At 36.0% G+C, this 25603-nt stretch overlaps 1 protein-coding gene across 1 annotated transcript in view; it reads right to left on the bottom strand.

Moving 5' to 3' along the window:
- The window catches only part of Smp_150640 (hypothetical protein), a 63164-nt gene that overhangs the window by 29871 nt on the left and 7690 nt on the right, over positions 1-25603 (bottom strand). Inside the window, exons 2-5 of the mRNA XM_018790668.1 lie at positions 22528-22614; positions 10038-10130; positions 6180-6263; positions 2319-2417 (exon numbers count right to left, since the gene is read on the bottom strand). Of these exons, the coding sequence (XP_018646065.1) occupies positions 2319-2417; positions 6180-6263; positions 10038-10130; positions 22528-22552 (301 nt within the window). The 5' untranslated portion in view covers positions 22553-22614. The remainder of the gene's footprint in view (positions 1-2318; positions 2418-6179; positions 6264-10037; positions 10131-22527; positions 22615-25603) is intronic.

The following is a 25603-nucleotide window of genomic DNA, read 5'->3' on the forward strand; positions in this document are numbered from 1 at the left end:
CACAGTATGCACATATGCCAATTAGAGACTGACCAGTTGCAGTCCTAACAAGTCGATGGGAAGATTCAAACAAACAATACTAAGTTGAATTTAAAGATGGATAGTGACTAGCAGCGGAATCCAGTTTGATGCGCGTTTCCTCTTATTTGGCGTTTGAAGCGAAAGGAACTGGGTTTGAGTTGCAGAGTGAACATCAACTCTGAGATTCAGGTACATCCGGCTGACGAGTCCCAAATAGGACGGAACGCGCGTCAAACAAGATTCCACTGCTAGTCACTATCCATCTTTGCTTATAAACATTATCTTGTATCAATCAATCAATTTAATAGTTTGATCAGTTAGTTTATTCCCCTTAGAAAACTGTCAACTATTTACATTCAAATCACAGATTATAACCATTTATTTCATCCATTTTTTGTAATTTCGAACCATCTCCCCTCCCCCCCTAATTCTATTCTTGTACATTAACTAAAATAAATTGGCTACTATGGGAAATATCCCAATATAATCCTCATTAAAATGGTAACCAATTAAATGGAATTATTGATCTTATCAGTATTGATTTTAATTTATATGTTTGTTTGTTTGTTTTATTCGATATGATAGAGAATTGACAAACAATTCGTGAATAGTTGAAATCATGAGTCAATTGAAGCTAGACCACCAAGGAAAACCTAGAAGCGTTGGACGGCTATTTCATCCCAGTATGGGACTCCTCAGCAGTGCGCATCCACGATGTCACTTCACGGGATTCGAACCCAGAACTTACCAGTCTCGTACCAGAGCATTTAACCGAATATTTTTTCTTTTTTTGTTTCAATTACACTATTTGTGTATTTTTTTCCCTCGTAATAGGAATTGGATTGTTGACAAAACAACGAATGTTTGTACAATTAGGTGTAATTATATTTTGATTAGAATTTCGGATAGTGATTATTTTATATAGTTGAGATCATGAATCAATTGAAGCTAGATCAACATGGAAAACCTGGAAGCACTGGTCCTATTGTGTTTTGTCTTATTGTGGGGCTCCTCAGCAGTGTTCATTTACGATCCTACCAAGCGAGATTCAAACCCAGGACCTATCGGTTCAGCGGTCTATCGGTTAAGTGCTATGGCGCGAGACTGGAATCGGGTTGGAATCTCGCGGGGCGGGATCGTGGATGCGTACTGCTGAGGATTCCCACAATAGGACGAAACGGCAGTCCAGTGCTTCCAGGTTTTCCCTGATAGTCTAGCTTTAATTGACCCATGATCTCATATATATAAAATTGTTAAAATCTCCACAAACCCCCACCCCTCTGACAGTGATTATTTATGATTTATTTAAAAATTGGTACAATTAGGCATCAAATATATATGCACCATACAAGTCATTTGAGTAATGTAAGGGTTGTTCTACTATTCGGGTGCTTAAACCGAGGCAGGTAATTCTCTTAGGGGGCTAATCTGCAAGGATTTGAGCTAGAGGTCTAATCCACAAGGTGGTGGAGCAACATCAGAAGATACAGTTCCGCGTTAGTTGGTGATCAACAATACGTTCATATGCCGTTTGTTTCCTTAAGATCCTGGAGCCGATGTACACCATTGGTTTGGAATCAGGGTATTCCAACTCCTCTAGATGGATCCTTTATATCCATCAACCCGGTCGGTGCACTGGATATTCGCTTTTTGTCCCCTCGATTTCGTAAACAACAACTTTGTGGCGAGAATGCAGTGAGTAGGACTTCTGTGAAAGTGGCTACGTACGTGTGTAGCAAAACTGAAAAAATTGGGTGTATTTTAATTCCTATTACCAAGGACATATATCAGCTAGAGTACTGAGGAAACGTGTTTTAACTTAAAGAACTTCATTAATATTTTATCTCGCTTAACTATTTTCTTAGGAAACATTTTTGAGTTATTGAGTCAGAGATTAGATACACCTGGATGTACCTGCATTACAGAGTTGATGTTCACTTCAGGATTCGAACCCAATGACATTCGCTGGGTGAACATCAACTCTGTGATGAAGTTACATCCGGATAGTGAGTTCCAAATGGGACGAAACGTGTGTCAAACTAGATTCCATTTTCTATCCACTATCCATCTTTGCTTATTTAAGGTTTTACTTCTTCATTACACTATTTCCAAGTATCACACTTTAGATATTCAGTCACTGTTTGACATACAATTTGGTAGTGTTTGATGGTCCTTTTTTCAAAACAAAAGTAATGATAACCACTTTAAAAAATAATTATATGCATCTTTATAGGAAGTACCATTAAGTTTTATGACTGAATACAATTTTTCTCTAAGTAAAATAGCACAAAACTTACGTTCTCTAGGAGTTCCACTTCGTGAACCATTAGTTGTACGTAATCCATCGACTTCATCACCAAGATCACCAGTTAAAGCAATTGGATTACGTGTTGGCTCTACAAATTGTTTAAATAAAAAATGATGAATACAAATGACGAAGGAAATGATATAAGTATGATTTTTTCCTAGTCGAAATCAGGAGTCCATTGAAGCTAGACCATCATGGAAAACCTGAAAGCACTGGACATACGTTTCGTCTTCTTGTGGGACTCCTGAGCAGTGCGCATTTACGATCCCGCCTCGCGAGATTCAAACCCTACCGATCTCACACGCGGACGCTTAACCTCTAGACCACTGAGCCAGCATCCAACGGTGTTCATATTTAACTTCAACCAGTCGACGAAATTGAGCAACCGTCCATCATTGTCTTCAGTGATGATGATATCTTCTATATACTTGGAACCTAATTTCTATCAAGCAATCCGATCAAATTTCGACGATTATCCTGGTAAATGAGATCAACGACTGAAAAAAACTAAAATGACAACGTTATATCTAGGAATTGGACGGTAGTTATGAATGTTGAGAGATTTAAATTTCTTCTAACTGATACGTATAACTCTTTAATGATTATTGCCAAGCGATAGAACCCAAAAAAAGGGTGTAAGTGTATACAAAACTTGATATTCTATGAAAAACGAATGTCTCAATTGTATAGGAGCAACTCAGCATTGATATGGAGAGCTAATCAGAAGTAGCGAAAGATCAATCGATGGCAGATAGAAGTGTCCTCAAAGTTAACTGCATTTCATTAAGGTCAGCAGGTCAATTTCCTAAGGATAGTATGTTATATGAATGAATGAGTAGTTGTGTATTTTATTCAGTAGCCCAATATACTTTCTCGTTCATTCTTGTGTTCTCTTCCAAATAGTCAGTTAGGGGGGTTATCGCTTAGCACACGGTGTATCAGTATCAAATTTTGGACACTGGACGTCATAACAAGTATGTATAGTGACGAAAGGATACAAGAAAATTAGAAAATTTAAAATATTAACAACTAAACGGAACGAACGAACGTCGTGTGAAAATCTGATTAAGAAAAAAATGTGATTGTTGTTAACGCTACTGAAAAGAAATTCATATCCGGTAACAGAAACTTGATAACTTGAGATCTTCTTAGCAGACAGTTAACTGATGATCTTAAAGATGATAAGCTGTGAATGTAATTGAGGCATTATAGTCAACTTTGTTTCAATCTACTCAATATTGTAAGTAAAAATGAATAGTGGCTAGCAGTGGAATCCAGGACGCGCGTCTCGTTCTTTTTCAAACTCGTCATCTGGATGTATCTGCATCTCAGAGTTGATGTTCACTCTAGGACTCGAACCAAGTATCATTCGCTTCAAACGCCATCGCATCATATACTTAGCTACTGAGTCCTGTTAGCCAACTCTAAGATGCAGATACATCCAGCTAACGAGCCCCAAATAGGACGAACGCGCGTCAAACTGGATTCCACTGTTAGCCACTATCCATCTTTGCTTATAAAGCTGTCAGTTTATTGTTTACTCAATTCCAGTAGTGATAGAAGACAAATTTCAAACACAATGACAGTATTATACAGAATTCTGATATTAAACCTGACGGGTGTTAATCAGTCTATAGTTTATTGGTTGATGAAAACAACATTCCTATTATGATTATCTATTGATGTCTGAATGACTGTACATTGTAACTAAGGTTGAAGTAGACCAAACACATTGAAGGCACATACATAGATACATACATATACATGGACAATCATAAATAATCTGACATTTCAGTTTATCCTATTCATTTTGATCAGCCATAACAACAACAACAACGAAAAAAGTGTTTCACTTGCCAACTTAATATAACTTTCCACCATTCAAGGGACAATATTAGATGGTAATAAAGAATATTATAAACCAAATTTATGGCCATTGCCAAAAATGACATTGAGAAATGAATGAACTAAGTGATAAGTTATAAGTGGAGATAATGTTGACTAGCAGAGGGATCCAAGAGGTACGTTTCATCCTCTATGGGACTCGTTAGCCAGATGTACGTTTATCTCACAGTTGTTCTTCACTAAAGGACTCGATCCATGTGTCATTCGCTTCAAGAGAAATCGCACAATTCATCTAATTACTGTGACCAGATAGCCACTATCTTTTGCAATGGGATGTATTTTGATACAAGTACATTCAGCTGACGAGTCCCAAATGGGACGAAACGCGCATTATCGATTTCATCATCATCTCCGCTTATAATGCTTTTGACTCAAGGCAATATTGTAGCAATCCGAATAGGATGAATATATACACATGAAAGACTGATCAATTACATTCCTAAACATCCATGGAAAGATTCAAACAACTAATACAAAAGTGAATTAAATCCTAAATTGATTATTGAACCATAATATAGTCATCAAAATTTATTTAGACATTCATGACAAAGGGGATCAATATTGTTCAGAGTTGTACATCTACATTCCCGCCTAGAGTAATAAAGTGCTTTCATTCTTCACTGGTTATCAGTCTAATAACATTTCATGATATTAGAAGACTAAACAATTCATAATAATGTCAGAAGGGGTTTTGTGGATATTATGGTAAATTTTAATAGTTGAGACCACGCATCAGTTAAAGCTAGACCATTATGGATAACCAGAAAGAAATGTACGGCCATTTCGTACTATTGTGGGACTCTTAAGCAGTGCGCATCCACGATAACACCTCGCGAGAGTTCAACCAGGTCTGTTGTGAGATAGTAACTCACTGAAGACAATGGTGGGTGTGTCGCTCAATTTCGTGGATTAGTTGAAGTTTGACATTAACACCATCGAATACCGGTTCAGTCGCCTAGAAGTTTAGTGTTTGCGTGCAAGACCGATAGGTCCTGGGTTCGAATATCGCGAGTCAGGATCGTGGGTGCATATTGCTGAGGAGTTCCACAACAGGATGAAACGACCATCCATTGCTTTCAGTTTTTCCATGGTGTTCTAACTTCTATTGAATCATGATCTCAACTAATAAAAATTCATAATAAGTAAGCAAAGAGAGTTTGAATTTTATGATCAAACAATTCGCTTGCTAGAGTATAAATTTAGATAGGATTCCAGAAATTCTTATGGGAAAAAGTAACTGATGATGGTTCCCACTATAAGATTTGGTTTATTGATCAAAGTGGAATAGATCATATTTACACACATTATACTAAATTGTTTGACTCTAGATATATGATCAATGCAATGCCCAATAAGCGCTCTTGGGATAACGCTCTCTCTAACCAAGACATAAAGGAGTTATGTTCAACTGGAGGAAGGATTCTGTATAGTAACTATTATTATTATTAGCTTTATTCAATATTATATTTTTTGGAACAATATCAAATTCTCCGTACAATGTATTTCAACAGGTTTCCATTTCTTACTTCTTCGTCGATGCTGACAATAAACATTGAATGATCACTAGTTAGAAGTTTGCTGTCCAATCAATCGACATCTGAATAATGTACGTTGGTTTCACTGCATATTCCCAGCAAACACGATATCTCTGGTTAGGCCTTTTGTAACATTTACAGCGAAAGGTTGTACACTTTTCAGAAACGCACCTGAATAGTTATAATGATGATGATGATGACAGGAACAGGTAGCCGAAATATTTGAGCAGGCCGCCTATATATCCTATATCGTCATACAACAACTGTCTATTGATTAAGGGGATTCCTTCAACTGATTTTAATCTGTACAACCAACTCTTTCTAAAAAATTGTTCAACGTTTTCTTGATTGTTTAACCCCTTACCGACAAAATACAAGTCAGAAACAAAATGAATAATATATTGACTTACGTTTACTTTTCTTAATTGTATGTCCATTATTCTTACATACTGTGGCATTATCAACATCCCATGCTATTAAGGTTGTATTGAAAGCTATATGTTAAGAGAAAACCAAAAGATGACATTTGATGAAGTAGTAAACGTAATAGTCTTTAACATACACTACAAATGTATGAATCCACGAGTAAGCGAAGGAATGGGCCAGTGAGAATATGTGTGTGTACATTAAGTTATCGTATTGTTCTATGTAAGTAGAATAGATCTAGACTGAAATCATCAATCAAGACTATATTCAGTCAATAAGGATGAGGTAAAACAACAAAGTCATTATAAAATATTCTATGAAGTGAAACCTATTACTCTCATCATCGTCAGTGTCCTAACGAACAATTCGCTCTTCGCTGAAATACGTAATGAGATTGTGGACACTGGAGGAAATTCTATCATGAATTAGGATCTGATGATTATATATTCAGATAGGAAATGATAACCATCTAGCTGAAGGAACTCAACAAGAAATGCAGTCATCAAGGCTTGTTCATTCATTGTGTTTCTGTGAAGATCTCGTTGTTCGATTGGATATTTGTTTCTAAGTATCAAGTATATATCATGTCATTTCTAAATCCTTGTATCTATAATAATGAATTACTTATATAGATTGACTATCGTAACTAATGGTTGGAAACTCTAGGTGACATGGCTCAGAATCGATCACAATGGTGTAGATGTTTACACTCTTTATCCTCCCTTAAACCTTAAGATTAAAATTGCTTCATATCTGTCTTTCTTCCTATACTATATCCTTATATACGACCTTTCTTTTATATACTATCACCACTAAATTAAATACTTCTATGAATTCGGTGTTCATCTTGTTGTGCTAACGAGGTATGGCAAATTGGACCGATGCATAAATGTGCCTGATCCTACGTTGTAGCTGACTGACTGACTGACTTATATAGATTAATATTGTAATGAACGAGAATACAAGTAGGGACTAATCGAATGTATCTAAACATAAGATTACAGAATCTTTTAGTTAAATCTGAGAATCATACAGTAAATATTTATTAGAAGAGGTTTTGTGGAGATTTTAGTAATTTTATAGTTGAATTCACGGGTCGGCCGTGGAAGGTTAGACATTAACACCGTTGAATGCCAGCTCAGTAGTCTACAAGTTAAGCGGCCGCGAGCGAGACTGTTATGGCATGACTTCGAATCCCGTGGGGTGGGATCCTGGATGCGCACTGCTGAGGCCAAAGTAAAAAAGGAAGACCAAAGGAAACATTACGCCGAGAAACAGAAACAAGCATGAGGAGAATGAACAAAAATTGGATAGAACTAGAAAGGATGGCCCAGGAGAGAGTGGGTTGGAGAATGCTTGTCGGTGGTTTATGTTCCATTGGAAGTAACAAGCGCAAGTAAGTAATTACTTCAGAATCTTCCGAAAAGATTGAAGTAAATCATCAAATAATCTGAAGAAAACTGTTGAATATCACCAACTTCAGGCATCTATGAATAAATGGAATGTTTGCTTAAAATATGAATAAATTATCATATAATTCATCATTCCATATAGGGATTTGTGAAGATTGCGTGTAAGTCCCTCATATGGAGTTGTGGATGCGCTCTGCTAACGAGTCTCATACTGAGGCGAAACAGTCGCCCAATGCTTCTAGGTTTCCAGTAGTAATCTAGCTTAGATCAACTCGTGAATTCGACTACTATAATTCTATCTAATTTAAAACTTAGAATTCAATAATGAATTTCATTTTGTTTATCTGAAGTAAAGAGGACATTTTTCCATTCACAATTCCTTCAGTATGTCAATATTTAAGAATATTTGCTTATTTAACTTCATAGGCCAAACATAATTGTTTATATGCATCAAATATATGTAGACTGTTTTTATCGATTATTCTGTAATGTATGCTATTGATGTTGACAGATATAAGTAGTATGTGTCACCAATCGAAAATAAAATGCCTGTCGGCAAAAGTTTAAGAAGATCGAAAGAAAGAAAACAAGAACGGAAAGCGGTTGGTGTGAAAACAAAGGAACAATCAATCAATGGAATCGATTGATTGATTGGCATTTTGTTAATAAACCATTTACGGTATGAATTCAATTAATATTGTTTGTTTGAATCTTCCCATTGATGTTTAGAACTGCAACTGATCAGGCTCGCGCGCGAGACTGGTAGGCCCTGGGTTCGAATCTCGAAAGGCGGGATCGTGGATGTGCATTGCTGGGGAGTCCCACAACAGGATGAATTGACCGTCCAGTGCTTCCACGTTCTTCATGGTGGTCTAGCTTCAATTGACTTATGATTTCAAGTATACACAAATATTTTGTAATTGTCTATTAAAATACACTTGATTGTCCCCATTTGTATTCTCATTCACAACAATAGAAAAGAAGGAGGAGTTAATAACTTTTAATGTTCATACATGTTGAACTAATGAACCATTATTATTGTAGACAGGTAAATAATAAACAATAAACAATTTTTTTATTACTATTATTTGTATTAATAGTAGTAGGAGGAGGAGGAGGGGGAGGAGGAGGTGGAGGAGGAGGAGGATGACTGGGAGGAGTTTCTTTATTCAATACAGCTGAAACTACTTCAAACTGTATTCGTTTTCGTTTTGTTTTGCTTATTTATGTAAGGTAGAAAGACAAACATTCCACCTTTCCCGCCGAAAAATGTTTGCTTTAGTTGGGTATTTTGTTGTTGTTTTGGTTTTCAGAATTGACAATTTTATGTTTGATAGAATGAATATTACTAATGTCAATCAAATTGAAGTTTATTAGTAGTAAATAGACATTCATTATAATTAATTTAATAATGGTAATGATAGGGTAATAAGTAAACAATCTAGTGACCTATTCCGTTGTCTGTATAAATAAATAAAAATAGTACAGTAATATTATAATCAGAAGGGGTTTTCTTTGGAGATTTTAGTAATTTTCAATAGTTGAATTCATGAGTGAGATAAAGTGAGACCATCATGAAATCCTGGAAGCACTGGAAGGCTGATTCATTTTAGGATTGGACTCCTCAGTAGTGTGCATCCGTAATCCAGCTCTCAGGACTTGAACCTAGGATATACCGGTCTCGCTCGCGAACGCTTAACTTCTAAACCACTAAGCTGATATCCAACTGTGTTAATGTCTAACTTCAACCAATTTACGAAATTGAGCAACCGTCCACCATTATCTTCAGTAAGTTACTATTGTGGCGTGGGTTACTTATATCCACATAAGTAATATTTAACGATGGTCAGGCATTGAATGTATCTCAGTAGAAAATTTATAAGGAAAGAACCTGAACGAAAGAAAAATTTGTTCGTAGAAATTCACTTGGTAATGTTTAAATGAATCTTTGCATTGATGTTTAGGACTACAATTGATCAGTCTCTGATTGACATATGTGCAGACTGTGCTTATTGCCTCGATATTACCTTAATTCACAAGCATTATAAACAAAGATGGATAGTGACTAGCAGTGGAATCCAGGTTTCGTGAATAACGCGATGGCGTTCAAAGCGAACGGTACTATATAAAAAAATTAATTTTAACTTTAAAAACATATACCTCTTATGTGCACATCTTTTTGAGATTTTGTGGATTTTTGATAGTTACTTATTCTGTTGTATAGTAGACGAAGTAGAATCTCTCTGATTTAAAGCACAATCTTACACATACACCTACATGTTCTTAGGTTTTAGCAAGTATCTTTTGTGTGCTTTGTCTACTTTCATCGGCTTCTTTGTAATCCTTCACAAAACAAGTCAGTTTTTGGGTGAAAATTGTATTCAGAAGAGCTTTTTGACATATAGAAAATAGTTACTATATGTTACTTACCCGGTCTACCAGTTGAAGCATTTCTTGTACGTCCAAGTTCAACATGTTCTTTTGGTAATGTACCAAGACCTGTGATTGGATCTCTTTGAACTGCTGTAATAAATATAATTAATATATTGATTGATTTATGTACAGTTCTCATGATGAATATATACATCAAAGAATCTACTTGTATTGAGCATGCATGGGAATTTATTATTATGAGGCTTCTATTAAAGTGCTAGCTCTATCCACATCTTTTACTCCTTCTGCAGTAGCATTGGTCGTTCACTCCCATTGTACGCCTGCAGATCTTCTAGAGTTACTGCCGGTTACAAGCCCTCATAAAGGAGAAGGGTGGGGCGTCAGGCCGGCAACTTCATCCCGTAGAAAACAACCTTGTTAAAAAGGCTAATCAGAATAAACCTATTGCTAGCTACTGGATAATAAATTGTTATTTAAATTAATAACCCCTAAGTTCGAGTCTCATTGTGAATATAATCACATTGCTGTGAATGTATTCTACTGGTGGTTTTTGAAGAGAACTAAATACATGTACTGGATTCCACTGTTGACCATAGTCCGAAAAAGATCGAATCAGATCCTTAGATACATATTCCCTTCTACTTTCAGACATCTCAGCAATGTACTCTGAGTATAGGCTTCAGAATGATCATATCAACATTTAGGACTGATCAATTTGTAGTATATCTAGACTGTCGTCCAGTTTTATCGAAAGAAGTAGTAAAAATCATATGGACTGATATTGTTCTACAGACCATACCTTCTTAAATTAACTTTGGAAATACACTATAGAGCCAACCAGTATTGCTTGGGATAATTTATATGATTATGTATTTCAATTACACAATCAATTTAGATGAAGGAGTTTTACTCAGATTCGTGAATTTTTATTTGCTACTGATTGATCGCAGTTAGTTACCATTGAAACCATGTAGTGTTGGACAACTACTTCATTTTGGTATATGTATCGTCCGCTTTGAAACGTTATCAAAGCTTTACTGTAAAGTCACGACCGGCGTAGTTCAGACATTTCGGGAAGGAAATAGTTGTCACTAGTGATATCGAATGATTGCCGTGAATCTTTTAATGTTAGGAACTCATACCATAGGATGTTTACTCTATAGTTTTCATGGTAATTGATGAGTCTGTTAAATGAATGTTCGATCGAATTTCTGAGTCGCTTCTAATAAATCCAGGTTAAATCTAGATGGAGGACTGGACGCAAGAGAAATGGCTCAAAATGAGAAAAGAGAGCTTTACTCCAAGGTTAGGATATTCATAGTTACACACGACCCTAGGCTTCTGGAAGTTCATAGAACTATGCTAAACATAGTAGCCGTATACATAAATTTCCAATCACAAACGTCACATGCGACTCTTAAACTTTTAGATGTTTTTCGCAGAATTCCATTTGACGCTGACTGGATAAGTTGTTTCTAAGCATTTTCTGAGTCCGAATGGACTTTTAAGATGAATACTTTGGAACTATCCAACAGTTCGAATCTCGTCAGACGGGATCGTGGACGAGCACTGCTGAGAAGTTCCACACTAATACAAAACGGCTGTCTAGTGCTCTAAGGTTTAACATGATGGTCTAGCTTTAATTCACTCATAATTTTAACTATAAAACTACTAAAAATCTCCACAAAACCCCTGTTATCAACACAAATATCTATCAAATGTAAAGACAGTTTTCTTTTCACAATTAAATTATCCAAAAACTAAAAATCGTAACAACGAACATTATACATGACATACGACGAAAGTATACTGATATATAATGGACATTTAGCACATGCAAAGCTAAAATTATTTTTCATTTGCGGTTGATTAATATTTGATATTAAACAAATCAGAAGGGGTTTATGTGGATATTATAGATATTTTTAATAGTTGAAATCATGAGTCAATTAATGCTAGACCATCAGGAAAAACCTGGAAGCATTGGACGTCCATTCAGTCTTATTGTGGGACTCCTCAACAGTGCGCATCCACGATCCCGACAGGCGAGATTCGAACCCAGGACCTATCGGTTTCGCACGCGATCACTTAACCTGTAGATCACTGGATGTGCACCGCTTAGGAGTCTCACAATAGGAAGAAACGGCCGTCCAGTGCTCTGGGGTTTTCCATGGTGTTCCAACTTCAAATGACTCATGATCTCAACTATTAGAATGGAAATAAGTTTGAATCATGGTGTTCACAATTCATGGTTTCATTGTTTCTATCTATTAGAAAATAAAGTAAATCAATGTATAAATTTTTGCCTACTCAAATGATAATTGCTAGAGATGGTTAGTGATTAACAGTAGAATCCAAAACACACGTATTGTCCTATTCGGGATTCGTAAGCTGGATGTACCTGCATCCCAGAGTTGATGTTCACTTCGTGAATCGAACTCAGTCCCATTCGTTTTAAACTGCATTGTGTTATCCATTAAGCTAGTGAGTTAAGTTAGCCACTAATTTTTGCAAATAGGGTGGATAATACGATACCGTTTGAAGTGAAAGGTACTGGGTTCGAGTCCCAGAGAGAATATTATATCTGGGATAACTATCTTTCAAACATATAAGTCCATATTGTCAAAGAAAACAACCAAAAAGGATCATTGATATGCAAACTAACAGTAGAAGACTGTAGGTTGAGACTCATCATTTGAGTTCATCTGCATTTGAAATGATGTCCACTTCGAGACTCAAACCTAATATCGTTCGCTGTAAACACCTTCTTGATATTCATATAACTACTGACTTCAGATAGCCACTTGCTTATGCTATGAAGTGAAATTTAATTCGTTACTGTTAGTTGTCTGAATCTTCCTATTAATATTTATGCATGGAACTGATCAGTTGTTAAGTGGATGACGCGATGGAGTTTCAAGAGAATGGTAAATGGTTCGAGTCCCAGAGTGAACATCAACTCTAAGATGCAAGTACATTCAACTAACGAGTCTCAAATAGGATGGAACTCGCGTCCAAGATTCCACTGCTAGTTACTATCCATTTCTGCTTATAATGCTTATGAATTGAGGCTATATCGAGGCATTACGCATAGTATGCACATGTGCCAATAAGCGACTGACCAGTCACAGTCCTAAACATCAATTGGAAGATTCAAACAAACAATACTAAGTGAATCCCATAGTAGTTTCAAAGAAAGGGATTTCTATTAATTGAAGGTAAAATAAAGAGTAAATGATTTTTTTGAAAGAATCAATACCCTTTAGGATCAATCAGAGATACGTCACAAAATATTAAATCTCCTAGTGCCATGACAAATTTTCAGTCAACTATTGATCACAGCTGGAGTGTGATTGAAAACTAAGGAACACTTAAGAGGCGTTTCATTCTAGTATATGACATCTCAGTAGTATTCACCCACAATCTACCGTAAATTGACTAGAGTTAGACATTAAGATTGATGGATGTCAGTTCAGTAGTTTAAAAGTTAAGTGTTCGTATGTGAGATTGACGGTCCTATGTTGGTTTCTCGGATGAGGGGCTGACACTGCTGAAGAGCTATGTACTGGAAAGAACCCAATGCTTTACGATTTTAAGCGGTGATCTATCTACGGTTGGTTACTTATTTATACTATGAAAATGTCATAATTTAGCTCAAACGGTCTTGTGGAGATTGGTTTTAATTATGGTTTGTATTCATCACAGATTTATCGCAGAAATGTATTCGCTAAACTGCAAGATAAAACTAGGTGAAGCAGTGATCGATTGCATAACGAGTTATGAAATTAGAATATTTTTCATTATCAGAAGGGGGTTTTGTGGAAATTTTTGAGTAATTTAATGGTTGAAATCATGAGTGAATTAAAGTTAGACCACCATGGAAAACCTGAAAGCACTGGATGGCTGTTCAGTCCTACTGTGGGACTCCTCAACAGTGCGCTCAATTTCATGGATTGGTTGAAGTGAGACATTAACACCGTTGTATGGCGGCTAAGTGGTCTAGAGGTTAATTGCTCGCACGGGAGACTGATAGGTCCTGAGTTCGAATCTCGTGAGGCAGGATAGTGGATACGCACTGCTGAGGAATCCCACAGTAGAACGAAAAGGCCATTCAGTGCTTCCAAGTTTTCCACGGTGATCCAACTTTAATTGACTCATGATTTCAACTATAAAATTATGATTATCAATGTTGATGGAACTTTGAGAATAAAGGAGAAATAGTGTATTTTAACTGAAAGCCAATTATTACATATTGAATGTAAAAGATTTAGAATAGATAGAAGAAAAAAATCGATAATCCACGTTCTAGATCGATAATATTCCTTCTCGAGTATTCTTTTTTTTTACTGGAAAAAGAATAATAACAGTCTTGGACAAATCGATATTGATTATTGATCGATAATGATTACGTATAAAATGTCCTAATGTAAGTTATACGAATTGTATGGTAATAAATTATAGTCTAATCGATTTTCGATGTCTTATGGATTATTTTATGGGAAGTTCTCGTCGTGCCTCTTGGATCATGGGACTGCTTGAATGAACTAACGTGTGCGGTGATCCGGGTGGTGGAGATCGGCCTAATCAACCACTCTACCAATACACCCGAGAACGATTACGAATACTACAAAGAGTCATTGCATAATTACTGAAGGTTCAAAAGAGTGGTAAAATAAAAATGAGTCTTCCCAAACAAAAACAAAAAGATGAAAAAAAAATGGGTTGTGAGTGTTATGTTATGGTTCTGCGTAAGTAGTGTAGAAACAGCTATCCCACCCTGGTAGTTGTGCCGTGCTTCGATGTAGAACTCTTCTCCAGAAGGGCCTACTAGGCTTCACCATTCTATATGGCTGGTAGGATGCTACTTAATGTTGACAAATATAAGTAGTATGTAGTATCAATCAGAAATCAAATACTTGGCAGTAGAAAGTTGGAAAGATCGAATTGAAGAGAATGGGAACAGAGGATAATCGTAATAACAATGGAGGAACGATAAAGATCGATACAATTGATGGAGGATTCACAATTTCTGAAAGAACTCTGGAATTCTGTAATAAAGCACAATTACTCGCCACAGTCCAAGTGACTCAACACGACAGCGTATAATTATCAAGCTTATTAGTTAATGATAATTTACAAGAAACATTGAAACGAAGTTTGACACTAGTTAACACTCGTGAATTCATTCACGATGATGATGTGAAGACAGCTGAACATGTACTCTAAATGAATATGATCTTTCCATTTAAATGAATGGATAAAAGCTTGATTAATGATAAGTAAGGTGATTCCTAAGAAAGAACCTGAAGTGAATCTATGTGAATAAGTCTAGCTATATATATATATGGTGTGTGCTACTTATGCTAAATAAGGACAAGTAGGAAACTTAGCAGTGGAAGATTAAGAAGATTGAGTTAAAGAAGACAGAAAGGTAAATAGAAAGGGATAGTGCATTGGAAGAATCATACAGAACGTGAGGGATAACTGTCGGAAGATTCACAAATGAAGTATTTAATGTATGGTTCTTGTATTTTACGAAGGTATTCTGTAATTTTATATTCAACAATCAATTGGTTGTCACTATCCGTATGTTCGTTCATTACACTACCAGACTAAAACTTTGAAACGTACTGTAAACGTACTGAACTTAAGACGCACCAAAACAGAGTTCAAATTCCGTTTCAGGATCTCTAAACTATGTGAACGTTTCTTTCTAATGACGTTGCATTCCTGGAACTGAATATAATTTGTGAAATCATTTCATTATTTACACTGGAGATGACAAGGGTGATCAAGTCCAACTAGATTCACACTTTATGAAATGCCTTTCTTCAAAAACAATATCACTTCTCGTTGAAATCAAGTCGATGCTGAGTATGTATGCTCAGAATAGTACTTCACTATTATACTATCCATTTGATAGATCAAATCTTTCAGAAGGACTGGTAGGTCCTGGGTTCGAATCTCGTAAGGTGGGGGATCGTTGATGTGCACTGCTGAGGAGTCCCACAATAGGACGAAACGGTCGTCCAGTTCTTCCAGGTTTTCCATGGTGATCTAGCTTCAATTGACTCATGATTTCATTTATGAAAATCAATTCTTTGTTAACCCTAAAATTTTTAATAGATCCCTCTAGAATATTTTGGACAGTATCATCGATGAACAAGGAGGATCTGATACAGATGTAAATGGCAAAGCAAGGAAAGCATTCCGACAATTGAAGAACATATGAAACTCAAAACAACTGTCAACCAATATCAAAGTCACAATCTTCAATACGAATATGAAGACAGTTCTACCGTATGGAGCTCAAACTTGGAGAACTACCACCACTATCAATAACAATGCACAAGTATTTCTAAACAACTATCTACACAAGATACCCAATATCCGTTGGTCGGATATTATCGACAACAGCCTTCTGTCGGAGAGAACAAAACAGCCTCTTGATGAGGAGGAAGTTAGGATACGACGATGGAAATGGATAGGACATACGTTATAAAAATCGTCAAACGGCATCATCAGGTAAGCTCTAACTTGGTATCCTGAAGGGAAACAGAAAAGAGGAAGATCAAAGGACACATTGTATCGGTAATTAGAAGTACATATAAAGAGGATGAATAGCAACTGTAAAGAACTGGAGAGGATTGTCAAGAACAGTTTATTATTGATTTACTTATTTATTTAAACACATAAATATTGGTGCAAGGAGACACCAGATATATATATGCGCCACACAAAACAATCAAAATTAGAAGAGAAAGAGGTAAGATGCATTAAAAAAAGTAATGGTGAGGGGAACTGAAATGTACAACCAGAAGAGCTCTCTCACTTAAGGAGGTTATAACCACTCTTTATGAAGAAAGTAAAAGAAGGTTACAGTAGGATCGCCATTGACTTCTATTCCAAGCCATATCTGATAACGTCTCTAGCCACTGTGTTGCACCATCTCTCGGACTCCAGTCAGGAAGTCGTGAAGGACCAACAGAAGCTAGTCAAGAACAGAGTTCGATGGAGAATGCTGATCGGTGGCCTATGTTACTCGATGAGGTGTAACAGGCGTAATTAATTAAGTATGTAAGTGATCTTGCTTGCTTAAATTCATACCAGAAAAAAACAACCTATTTCCTATCACTCTATACATATATATAACAAAGTGTTATTTCATTCAGGTCATGTTACCATAGTTATACATGAAGTGTAATGAAGTAAGATAGGTAGAAAGTTCATTTCCCTTATTAAACTACTTTTCTATCATTTAAATATAATAAAATTCTTCATAGATGTTGTTACCGAGTTCTGTTTTTTTTCTTTTTCTGGATTATATTATCAAGAATATATTAATCATTGACACAATTAATCATGTGTATATCCTTTCTCTTATTAACATACTAGAGTATATCAGAACTAAGGGGTTTATGTGTAGCTAGTTGATTAGGCTCTGCCTTCAAAGGATTGATGCTTGTATGGGATTTGAACTGTAATCATCCAGATTCATAATTTGAATCATTACTGTTGAAATACTTTAGTCTCAACTGGCTTCCTGTGTACCTGAAATGTTTACGCCCGATTTATTACTAACTAATGATGAATATGACGTTCACCAGGTCTTTTAGTGTTGTTCGCATTTCATCTATCAAGTTGCAATGTGACGAATCGCCTAAATAACTCCACAATGCAAGCGTTATAATGACGAAGGCCAGCTAGCATAAAACGAAAATTCAGGACTTCCTTCTGCCTACCTCTAACCACCAGACATAGATTGAATTTGATTAGAAACCAATTAGAAATTCATAGGGTATTGAAGAAATTTTTAGTTTCATCATAAAACTATAATGTGTAACACTAATTCGTCCAGGAATCAATACCAAAACATTTGGTGCTTACGTATTTACTTATTTATTTATTTGAACATATAAATATTGATACAAAGGGGCACCGAATACATATGCGCCACACAATTCACTTGAGTTTTGTATGGACTATGATACTGCCCGGGTACCCAGACAGAAGCAGGTGGTTTTCGTTTGAGGCCACACCCGGAGCCTGTAACCTAATGGTCTGATCCACTAGGCAGTGGAGCAATGCTAGGAGATTCAGTCTCAAGGCAGCCGGTGACCAACAATAGGTTCATACTCCATTTCGTCTCTCAGGCGACTGGAGCTTATGTGCATCATTGGTTTGGTATAAGGGTTTTTCAACTCACTTAGGTGGACCCTCCGTATCCACCAAACCCCTTAAAGTGCCAGATATTCTCTTTTCGTTCTCTTAATTTAATAACCAACACTGTGGCCAAAAGAAGACAGTGAGTAAGACTTTCCTGATAGTTCTGATATCCACGTGGCTATGAGAGATCATTTCAAGCGGGAGAGCTGACCTTCCACACTCTCGGCCGTTACCAGGACATTTTGGGAGCTTATGCAAAATAGCTTACTCTTCATCAATAACCTAAGATCCTTTATCAAATATTGTTACACACAAAATTTGAACACTGAAACTTCATCTTTAATTTTAAATAGAACAACTCATCCTTTTCTGTAATCGATCACAAATAAACCACATCAAATCGGCCATAAAACAGAAATAATAAAGTAGATCTTACAGTTAAAATAAAAAGATAAATCACTTCTATACAAATAGTTTCAGTGTTTTGTATCCGAAATAAAGTGGTTTCTATGGGTTAAACATTTTTCAAAGGGGGTCAAGTTAAATAGATGATCATGATCTTGATCATGATCATGATCATCAATCAAATATGATCTACATATAAAACAATTTGACATAATGAACTATAAAATCTTTAAAAAGAGATAATAAATGAATTAATCAAGGTTAATTTATCAGATATTTGGGACTGTTCCAGAACAGAAATAAATGAACTAAAGTATTTAATTTTCATTTCAATAGTTGAGATAATGAGATAGTAACTCAATTAAGACATTGGTGGATGTGTCGCTAAATTTCTAGGATTATTTGAAGATAGACATTAACACCATCGGATGCCGGTCGTGTCAGTGGTTTACAGGTTAAGCGTTCGCGCGTAAGACCGATAGGTCCTGGGTTCGAGTCTCGCAAGTCGGGATAGTGAATACGCATTGCTGAGGAGTCCCATAATAGGACGAAATGGTCGTCCAGTGCTTTCAGGTTTCCCGTGGTGGTCTACCTTCAATTGACTCATGATCTAGCTCTTTTTCTATGGAAGCCTTCAATAGTGAGTATTTGATATTTTATCACTAGTTCAATGAGCCAGTCACTTTTAGATCATTGATTGGAAATCCAGTATATAATATTCCTCTGTCATCAGTCACTATCATTGATGGCACATATTTCCTTTCAAACTGGATCTAGAGTTTAAGTTGAAGTCATGACTAGTGAACTTTAACTCATGTCGAAATTCAGATAAATACGACAAAAGTCAATGGATGATAGTCACTTATTGTCAATGAATTGACTGAAATAAGACATATGAATCGTTTCATTCCAGTTCATTTGTGTAATAGTCAGGATCTCACTGTATCATCTAAAATTTTTTAAGTTCAGTCATTGATTCGATCTTGAATATGCATTGTTGAACAGTTCTACACTGTTCACAGGTTCCTTGATTTCAGCATTTATCTGAACAAAGTCAGTATACGTTAAGATGCTGAAATTAATAAAGATGAAACTCTAAACCTAGGTTTAGTGCTATTTAACATTCTTCAGTAATATGTACAACCGAGGAACACTGATTCCTCAAGATTAAAAATACACTTTACTGACGAATATCCAAAACTTCCTGTTGACTATCACCGACTATCGAATTATTGTATTATGTTGTACGTTGAATATTAAGTCACTAAGATTAGTGGTCACATTTAAATTTAGTCAACATGATCTGTTTAGCGCTAAACAAATCCTTAAACAGACATAATACTATGATGGATAGTGACTAGCAGTGGAATCCAGTTTGACACGCATTTCGTCCTATTTGGGACTCGTCAGCTGAATGTTCACACTGGGTCTCTAACCCAGTACCGTTCATTACAAACGCTATCGCGTTATCCACTTAGCTACTAATTCCTTATAGCCACTTGCTTGTGCAATGGGGTAAAGTTTGAATTCACTTAGTATTGTTTGTTTTGAATCATCCCATCGATCTTTAGGACTGCAACTGCCACTAAAAGACTGACCAGTTGCAGACCTAAACATCAAACAAACATCAAACATAATACTGTTTATTGTTTACTGATCAATCAATTAATAAAATCAATACCTAATTTGTTGATTATCGATTTCAATCAATGAAAAACATTTCATAAAACCAAATCATATTTTCATCTATCGATCAAGAATTAAAATGAATCAGATCCAATAGAATAGCATAGGCATTATTACATAATCATATAGACATCAACATGCAATAATGTACACACAAATACATGCATACATGCAGATTAAGGTTAATATTAGTTATATTAGTAGTATAAGTATTAGTATTAGTAGTATTAGTAGTAGTATTAGTAATAGTAGTATTAGTAGTATTAATAGTAGTAGTAGTAGTATAAGTAATAGTGTTAGTGGTATTAATAGTAGTAGTAGTATAAGTAATAGTATTATAGTAGTATTAGTAGTAGTAATAGTCACTCACTGCGATGTTTTAAACCCGTTTCAAAATCCACATGAGGTAAATGTTTTTTCAAGAATTCAATATTATTACCATTATTCAATAGATCATCACAATTTGAACCATTACTGACATTGACTTTTAATGATTTAATTGTTTATTTGTTTAAATGAAATATGGTTTTAATAAAAGAAGAAAAACAAATGATCAGTTTCCTATGGTTAGTAATATAAGTTAATTTTGAAGAAAAAAAGTTGACTCCAAACGTGATCTTGAAAATTAGACGACCATTGAAAACCTGGAAGTACTGGATGGTCGTTTCGTCCCAGTATAGGACTCGTCAGTAGTGCGCACTCATGATCTTGTACGTGGGGCTTGAACCCAAGACCTTCGGTCTCGGAATTTCAATGATGCATTCATCATAAATTATTGGTAGATCTATTGTTCATTTGAAAGAAAACATTTATTGGGTTGAGATCATGAGTCAATTGAAGCTAGACCACCATGGAAAACCTGGAAGCACTTGAGGCCGTATTTCCTGGAGTTCTAGTGAGAAGCAGTGACCAGTGGAGTTCAAACAAGTCTGTTGGGGATATTAACTCACTGATGTTATTGGTGAATGGCTACTCAATTTCGAGGATTGGTTGAAGTTTGACATTAATGCCGTTAGATACCGGCTTAGTGGTCTATCGTTTAAGTGCTCTGGTGAGAGACTGATAGGTCCTGAGTTCGAATCTCATCAGGCTGGATTGTGGATGCGCACTGCTGAAGAGTCCCACAATAGGATAAAACGGCCGTCCAGTGCTTCTAGGTTTTCCATGGTTGTCTAGCTTCAATTGATTCAGGATATCAACTCTATAAAATTACTACAATCTCCACAAAACCCCTTCTGAAAACATCTATTCATAATAAGTATAGCAAAGATATTTGTTTTAAGATTAAATGATAGTGATTTGAATAGCACTCTATCCCTGATACTGACTGTGATAATTGTCAATACGTTATGGTACGGTATATCAATTAGCAAGAAACGTTTGAATGACTGCTCCCAGCTATATATACACAAGATTAAGTAAAGATTGCCAATCAGTTGATGTAGTAGATATTCGTTAAATGAAGTGGTTGGAACGTGTGTTCAACCACCACCTACATCAACAAGCAATGTTTTCTAGTCAAGGGTGGTAATTCAACACATTGCAGCAGTCCGTAAAGTCAATAACTATTGAATGAATAACACTGATATGCAAGGTTCGCTACACATTAGTCTTGAACTGTTGTCTGAAATTTTGGTGTGATTTAACTGGAGATTGGTGTTACTGTCTCAGAAGCGTTATATTTGTGCTACATATACGGATATATATAAGTAGTATGTCTGGAGAAATAGGATTCTTACTGTCAGTAGAGGAAAATGAAGAGGAGAGAAAAAAACAAAAGTATTCGGGGGAGCAATAGTAATGAAGGAACAATATAGTTTGTAAGGGATCATTTAAGGAATATATGCATATGGTGTATTCAACATATTGTTTTCATAGTTTATAAATGCATTGTATAATTTTGCACAATACATAGTGGCTAGCAGTGGAATCTAGTTTGATGCGTGTTTCGTCCTATTTGGGACTCGTCTGCTGGATGTACCTGCATCTCAGAGTTGATGTTCACCCTGGGACTCGAACCATACAATATGTAGTTCCGTTTAACCCGCCCCCCTAATCTTTGTTCATTACATTTGGTACTATAATTATTTCCAGTTGCTTAACTTCCGTTCTAATCGTTATTCTTGTCACTCTGTTCATGGTTATGAGAACAGATATACATATATGCTACATATGAAGTTGTCTATGTCCGATATATCATACTATATAAACATATAATGTATTGATCTGTTACTAACCAACAATTAAGTATCATCATTGTAAGACCTACCTGTTTGTGTTGTAGGCGATGGCATATTTGATCATCCAATTTATAAGTGAATTACTTCAAAATATGTTTGTATTTGAGATGATTTCACTGAAATATGAACGAAAAATACAATATACTAGACAATTAATTCAATAAAACCTTTAACATATGCTCACTAGTGACTGACTTCAAGAGGTAGTTCCTGGAGTTCTAATGAGAAGCAGTGACCAGTGGAGTTCAATCAGGTTTGTTAATACATAGTAACTCACTGAAGACATTGGTAGATGTGTTGCTCAATTTCGTGGATCGATTGAAGTTAGACATTAATACCGTTAGATGCCGGTAGGGTCAGCGTTCATGCCTTAGACTGATAGGTCCTGGGTTTGAATAGCGTGTAGTCGGACCATGGGTGCGCACTCCTGAGGTATCCCATACTGGGACGAAACGGTCATCCACTGCTCTCAGGTTTTCTATGGTGGTCTAGCTTCAATTTACTCATGATTTCAACTATATAAAAATTACTTAAAATCTTCACAATACCCACTTCTGATAATAATCTAACTTATTGTCAATAATAACTTCGCCTGTAGCTCCTTCTCCGGGTGCTACTGCCGTTCCTAAGCCCGGATAAAGGAGGAGGGTTAAGCATGGGGTTAGCGACCCTATCTCGTAGAAAACCAACTCGCTAAAAGAACACGACAACCAGAAAAATTAATTGTCAATAATGAATTGCATAGATATACAAACACTGAAATTGAAATTTATTCATATCATTACCTTTCTATATAATAATGTATTATCACTAGACGTTTGTTATGCTCTAATTACTTCACCTTTTGTTCTGTTTATATTAGTTTATTTGAATAAGAGATATGACCTGAGTACATTTGAAAATGCAACAGTTAAAAAGCAAATAGAACCCAGTCTATAAACCATTTCGGTGAGACTATAACTGATGTACACGATATTCAGTCACTTAGATGAATGGTCACATTTAAATTTAGTCAACATGATCTGTTTAGCATTGAACAAGACCCAAAACAAACATAATACTATGATGGATAGTGGCTAGCAGTGGAATCCAGGATGCGCATTTCGTTCTGTTTAGGACTCGTCAGCTGGATGTACTTGCATCTCAGAGTTGGTGTGTTCACTCTGGGACTCGAACCCAGTATCGTTCGTTTCGAACGCCATCGTGTTATCCACTCAGCTACTGAGTTCTGATAGCCATTCGCTTGTGCAATGGGGTGAAGATATAAGAGAAACAAGTCTTGGATTTTGGCATGAAATACATTCATCCATTTGGCACAATACCATTTTGGCATTATCATTGATATCAGTTTGTGATGAAAACCATGAATCTAATTCCTTACCTGAACCATCAACTGTATATCATAATTCTAATTTCTTATACGGATTTGTATCCCCCTTTACGTCCTAGTTGTTAGGTGGACACTCTCAAAGTCACCTTAGCGTCACTCAAAGGTTGTCCGTGAATTATAATCAGATCAATACTTCCAATAAACAAAGTAATTTTATTCGCCCTATTTAGAACTGAAAGGTTTGATTTCAGTAATCAATGTTTATTATAAACTATACAACATTTAGGCAAAAATTAAGTCTGATATGCAGTTAACTTGTAAATATTCAGAAAGTATATACAGAAAGTGTTAAGGGGATCCAGAAAATCCCTCAAAAAACGGCTCTGAAAACACTGAGAAACATGTTATCCAAATACCATTCAATAGAAGCTTTGCCATAAACATCTAGTAAGTGAAAAGCCATGTATCACGTTTCTAATCGGATGGTTACTACTACTGCTACTATGTTTAGTAGAGTTCCAGAATTATTCGGAAACCGAAAGCCTTCTATAATGCTGCAAAAACCCTGGATTTTTTGCACAGGAACGAAGCTTCTAACTAAAGCATCTTCTTTCATATTTCGTTCCTTTCCTCTCGTGTTCAAGCTGCTGTGTAGATTTAGCCCGGACGTTACTAGAAGAGCTTAGGAACGGAATCCAACGTTCAATTAGTAGACTTCTCAAAGAGATTTTGCGGACAGTGATAAAATGGTCATTAATATTAATCTTTAAATGTTGATTGTCAGCTTTGGTTCAATAAGATCTCTATTTCTGTCGATGTATCTATCTAATGTATCAATTCTAATACAACCGTTTGACGTTCCTCCAAAGAACTACTGTTGTGGTACTTATTCATTTTCTCTGTAATTAGACATTCTGTAGATTATGTTTTCTGAATGTGTATAAGTACATTTACTTAATAAATATAACTAGAAGTTTTTTATGATTAAAATCCTGAGTTAATTCAGGCTAAACCATCGTGGAAAACCTGGAAGCAATGGATGGCTGTTTTGTCCTAGTATGGGATTCCTCAGCAGTGCGCACCCATGATCCAGACTCGCGCTATTTGAACCCAGGATCTATCAGTCTAGTGCGTGAACGCTTAACCTCTAGACCACTGACTTGACCGGCACTCAGCAGTGTTAATGTCTAACTTCAATCGATCCACGAAATTGAGCGACACATCTACCAATGTCTTCAGTGAGTTCCTATCTCCCAACAGACGTGGTTGAACTCCACTGGTTAGCAAAATCTAAAACGGTGTAATTTATCGAAATAGATGGATGTTTGTAAAAATGATGGGCCAGAAGTTTAAACAGGGCTCAATTGCTGAATGGATGATACATTCAGTTACAAGTGCTGGGTTCGAGTCCCAGAGTGATCATGAACACAGATATGGGTCCATCCAACCAAAGAGAGCTTCAAACATAGGGAAATGCTTATCCCATGGTCTACTGCTAACCTCAGTCCACCTATTTTTTAAAACTTTTTTTATAACACCTACATTGAATCAATCCTCACAGAATACACATATGCAAATCAAGACTGATCAAATTTCAATGAAATAAACCAACAATGGAATAATCTAAGCGAGTATAAATTTAAAAAAATACTTGAACCTTTGATCGAACAGAATAAAGACTCTCCATTGTTCTCCTTCAAGACATCATCTATTGAAACAGTCCTTCATAGTGATACTTTGTAATGTTTCAATTCTAATTATCAAACTGGATTTAC

Source organism: Schistosoma mansoni, assembly GCF_000237925.1.
Source record: "Schistosoma mansoni, WGS project CABG00000000 data, supercontig 0041, strain Puerto Rico, whole genome shotgun sequence".
In the NCBI taxonomy this organism is placed as follows: domain Eukaryota; kingdom Metazoa; phylum Platyhelminthes; class Trematoda; order Strigeidida; family Schistosomatidae; genus Schistosoma; species Schistosoma mansoni.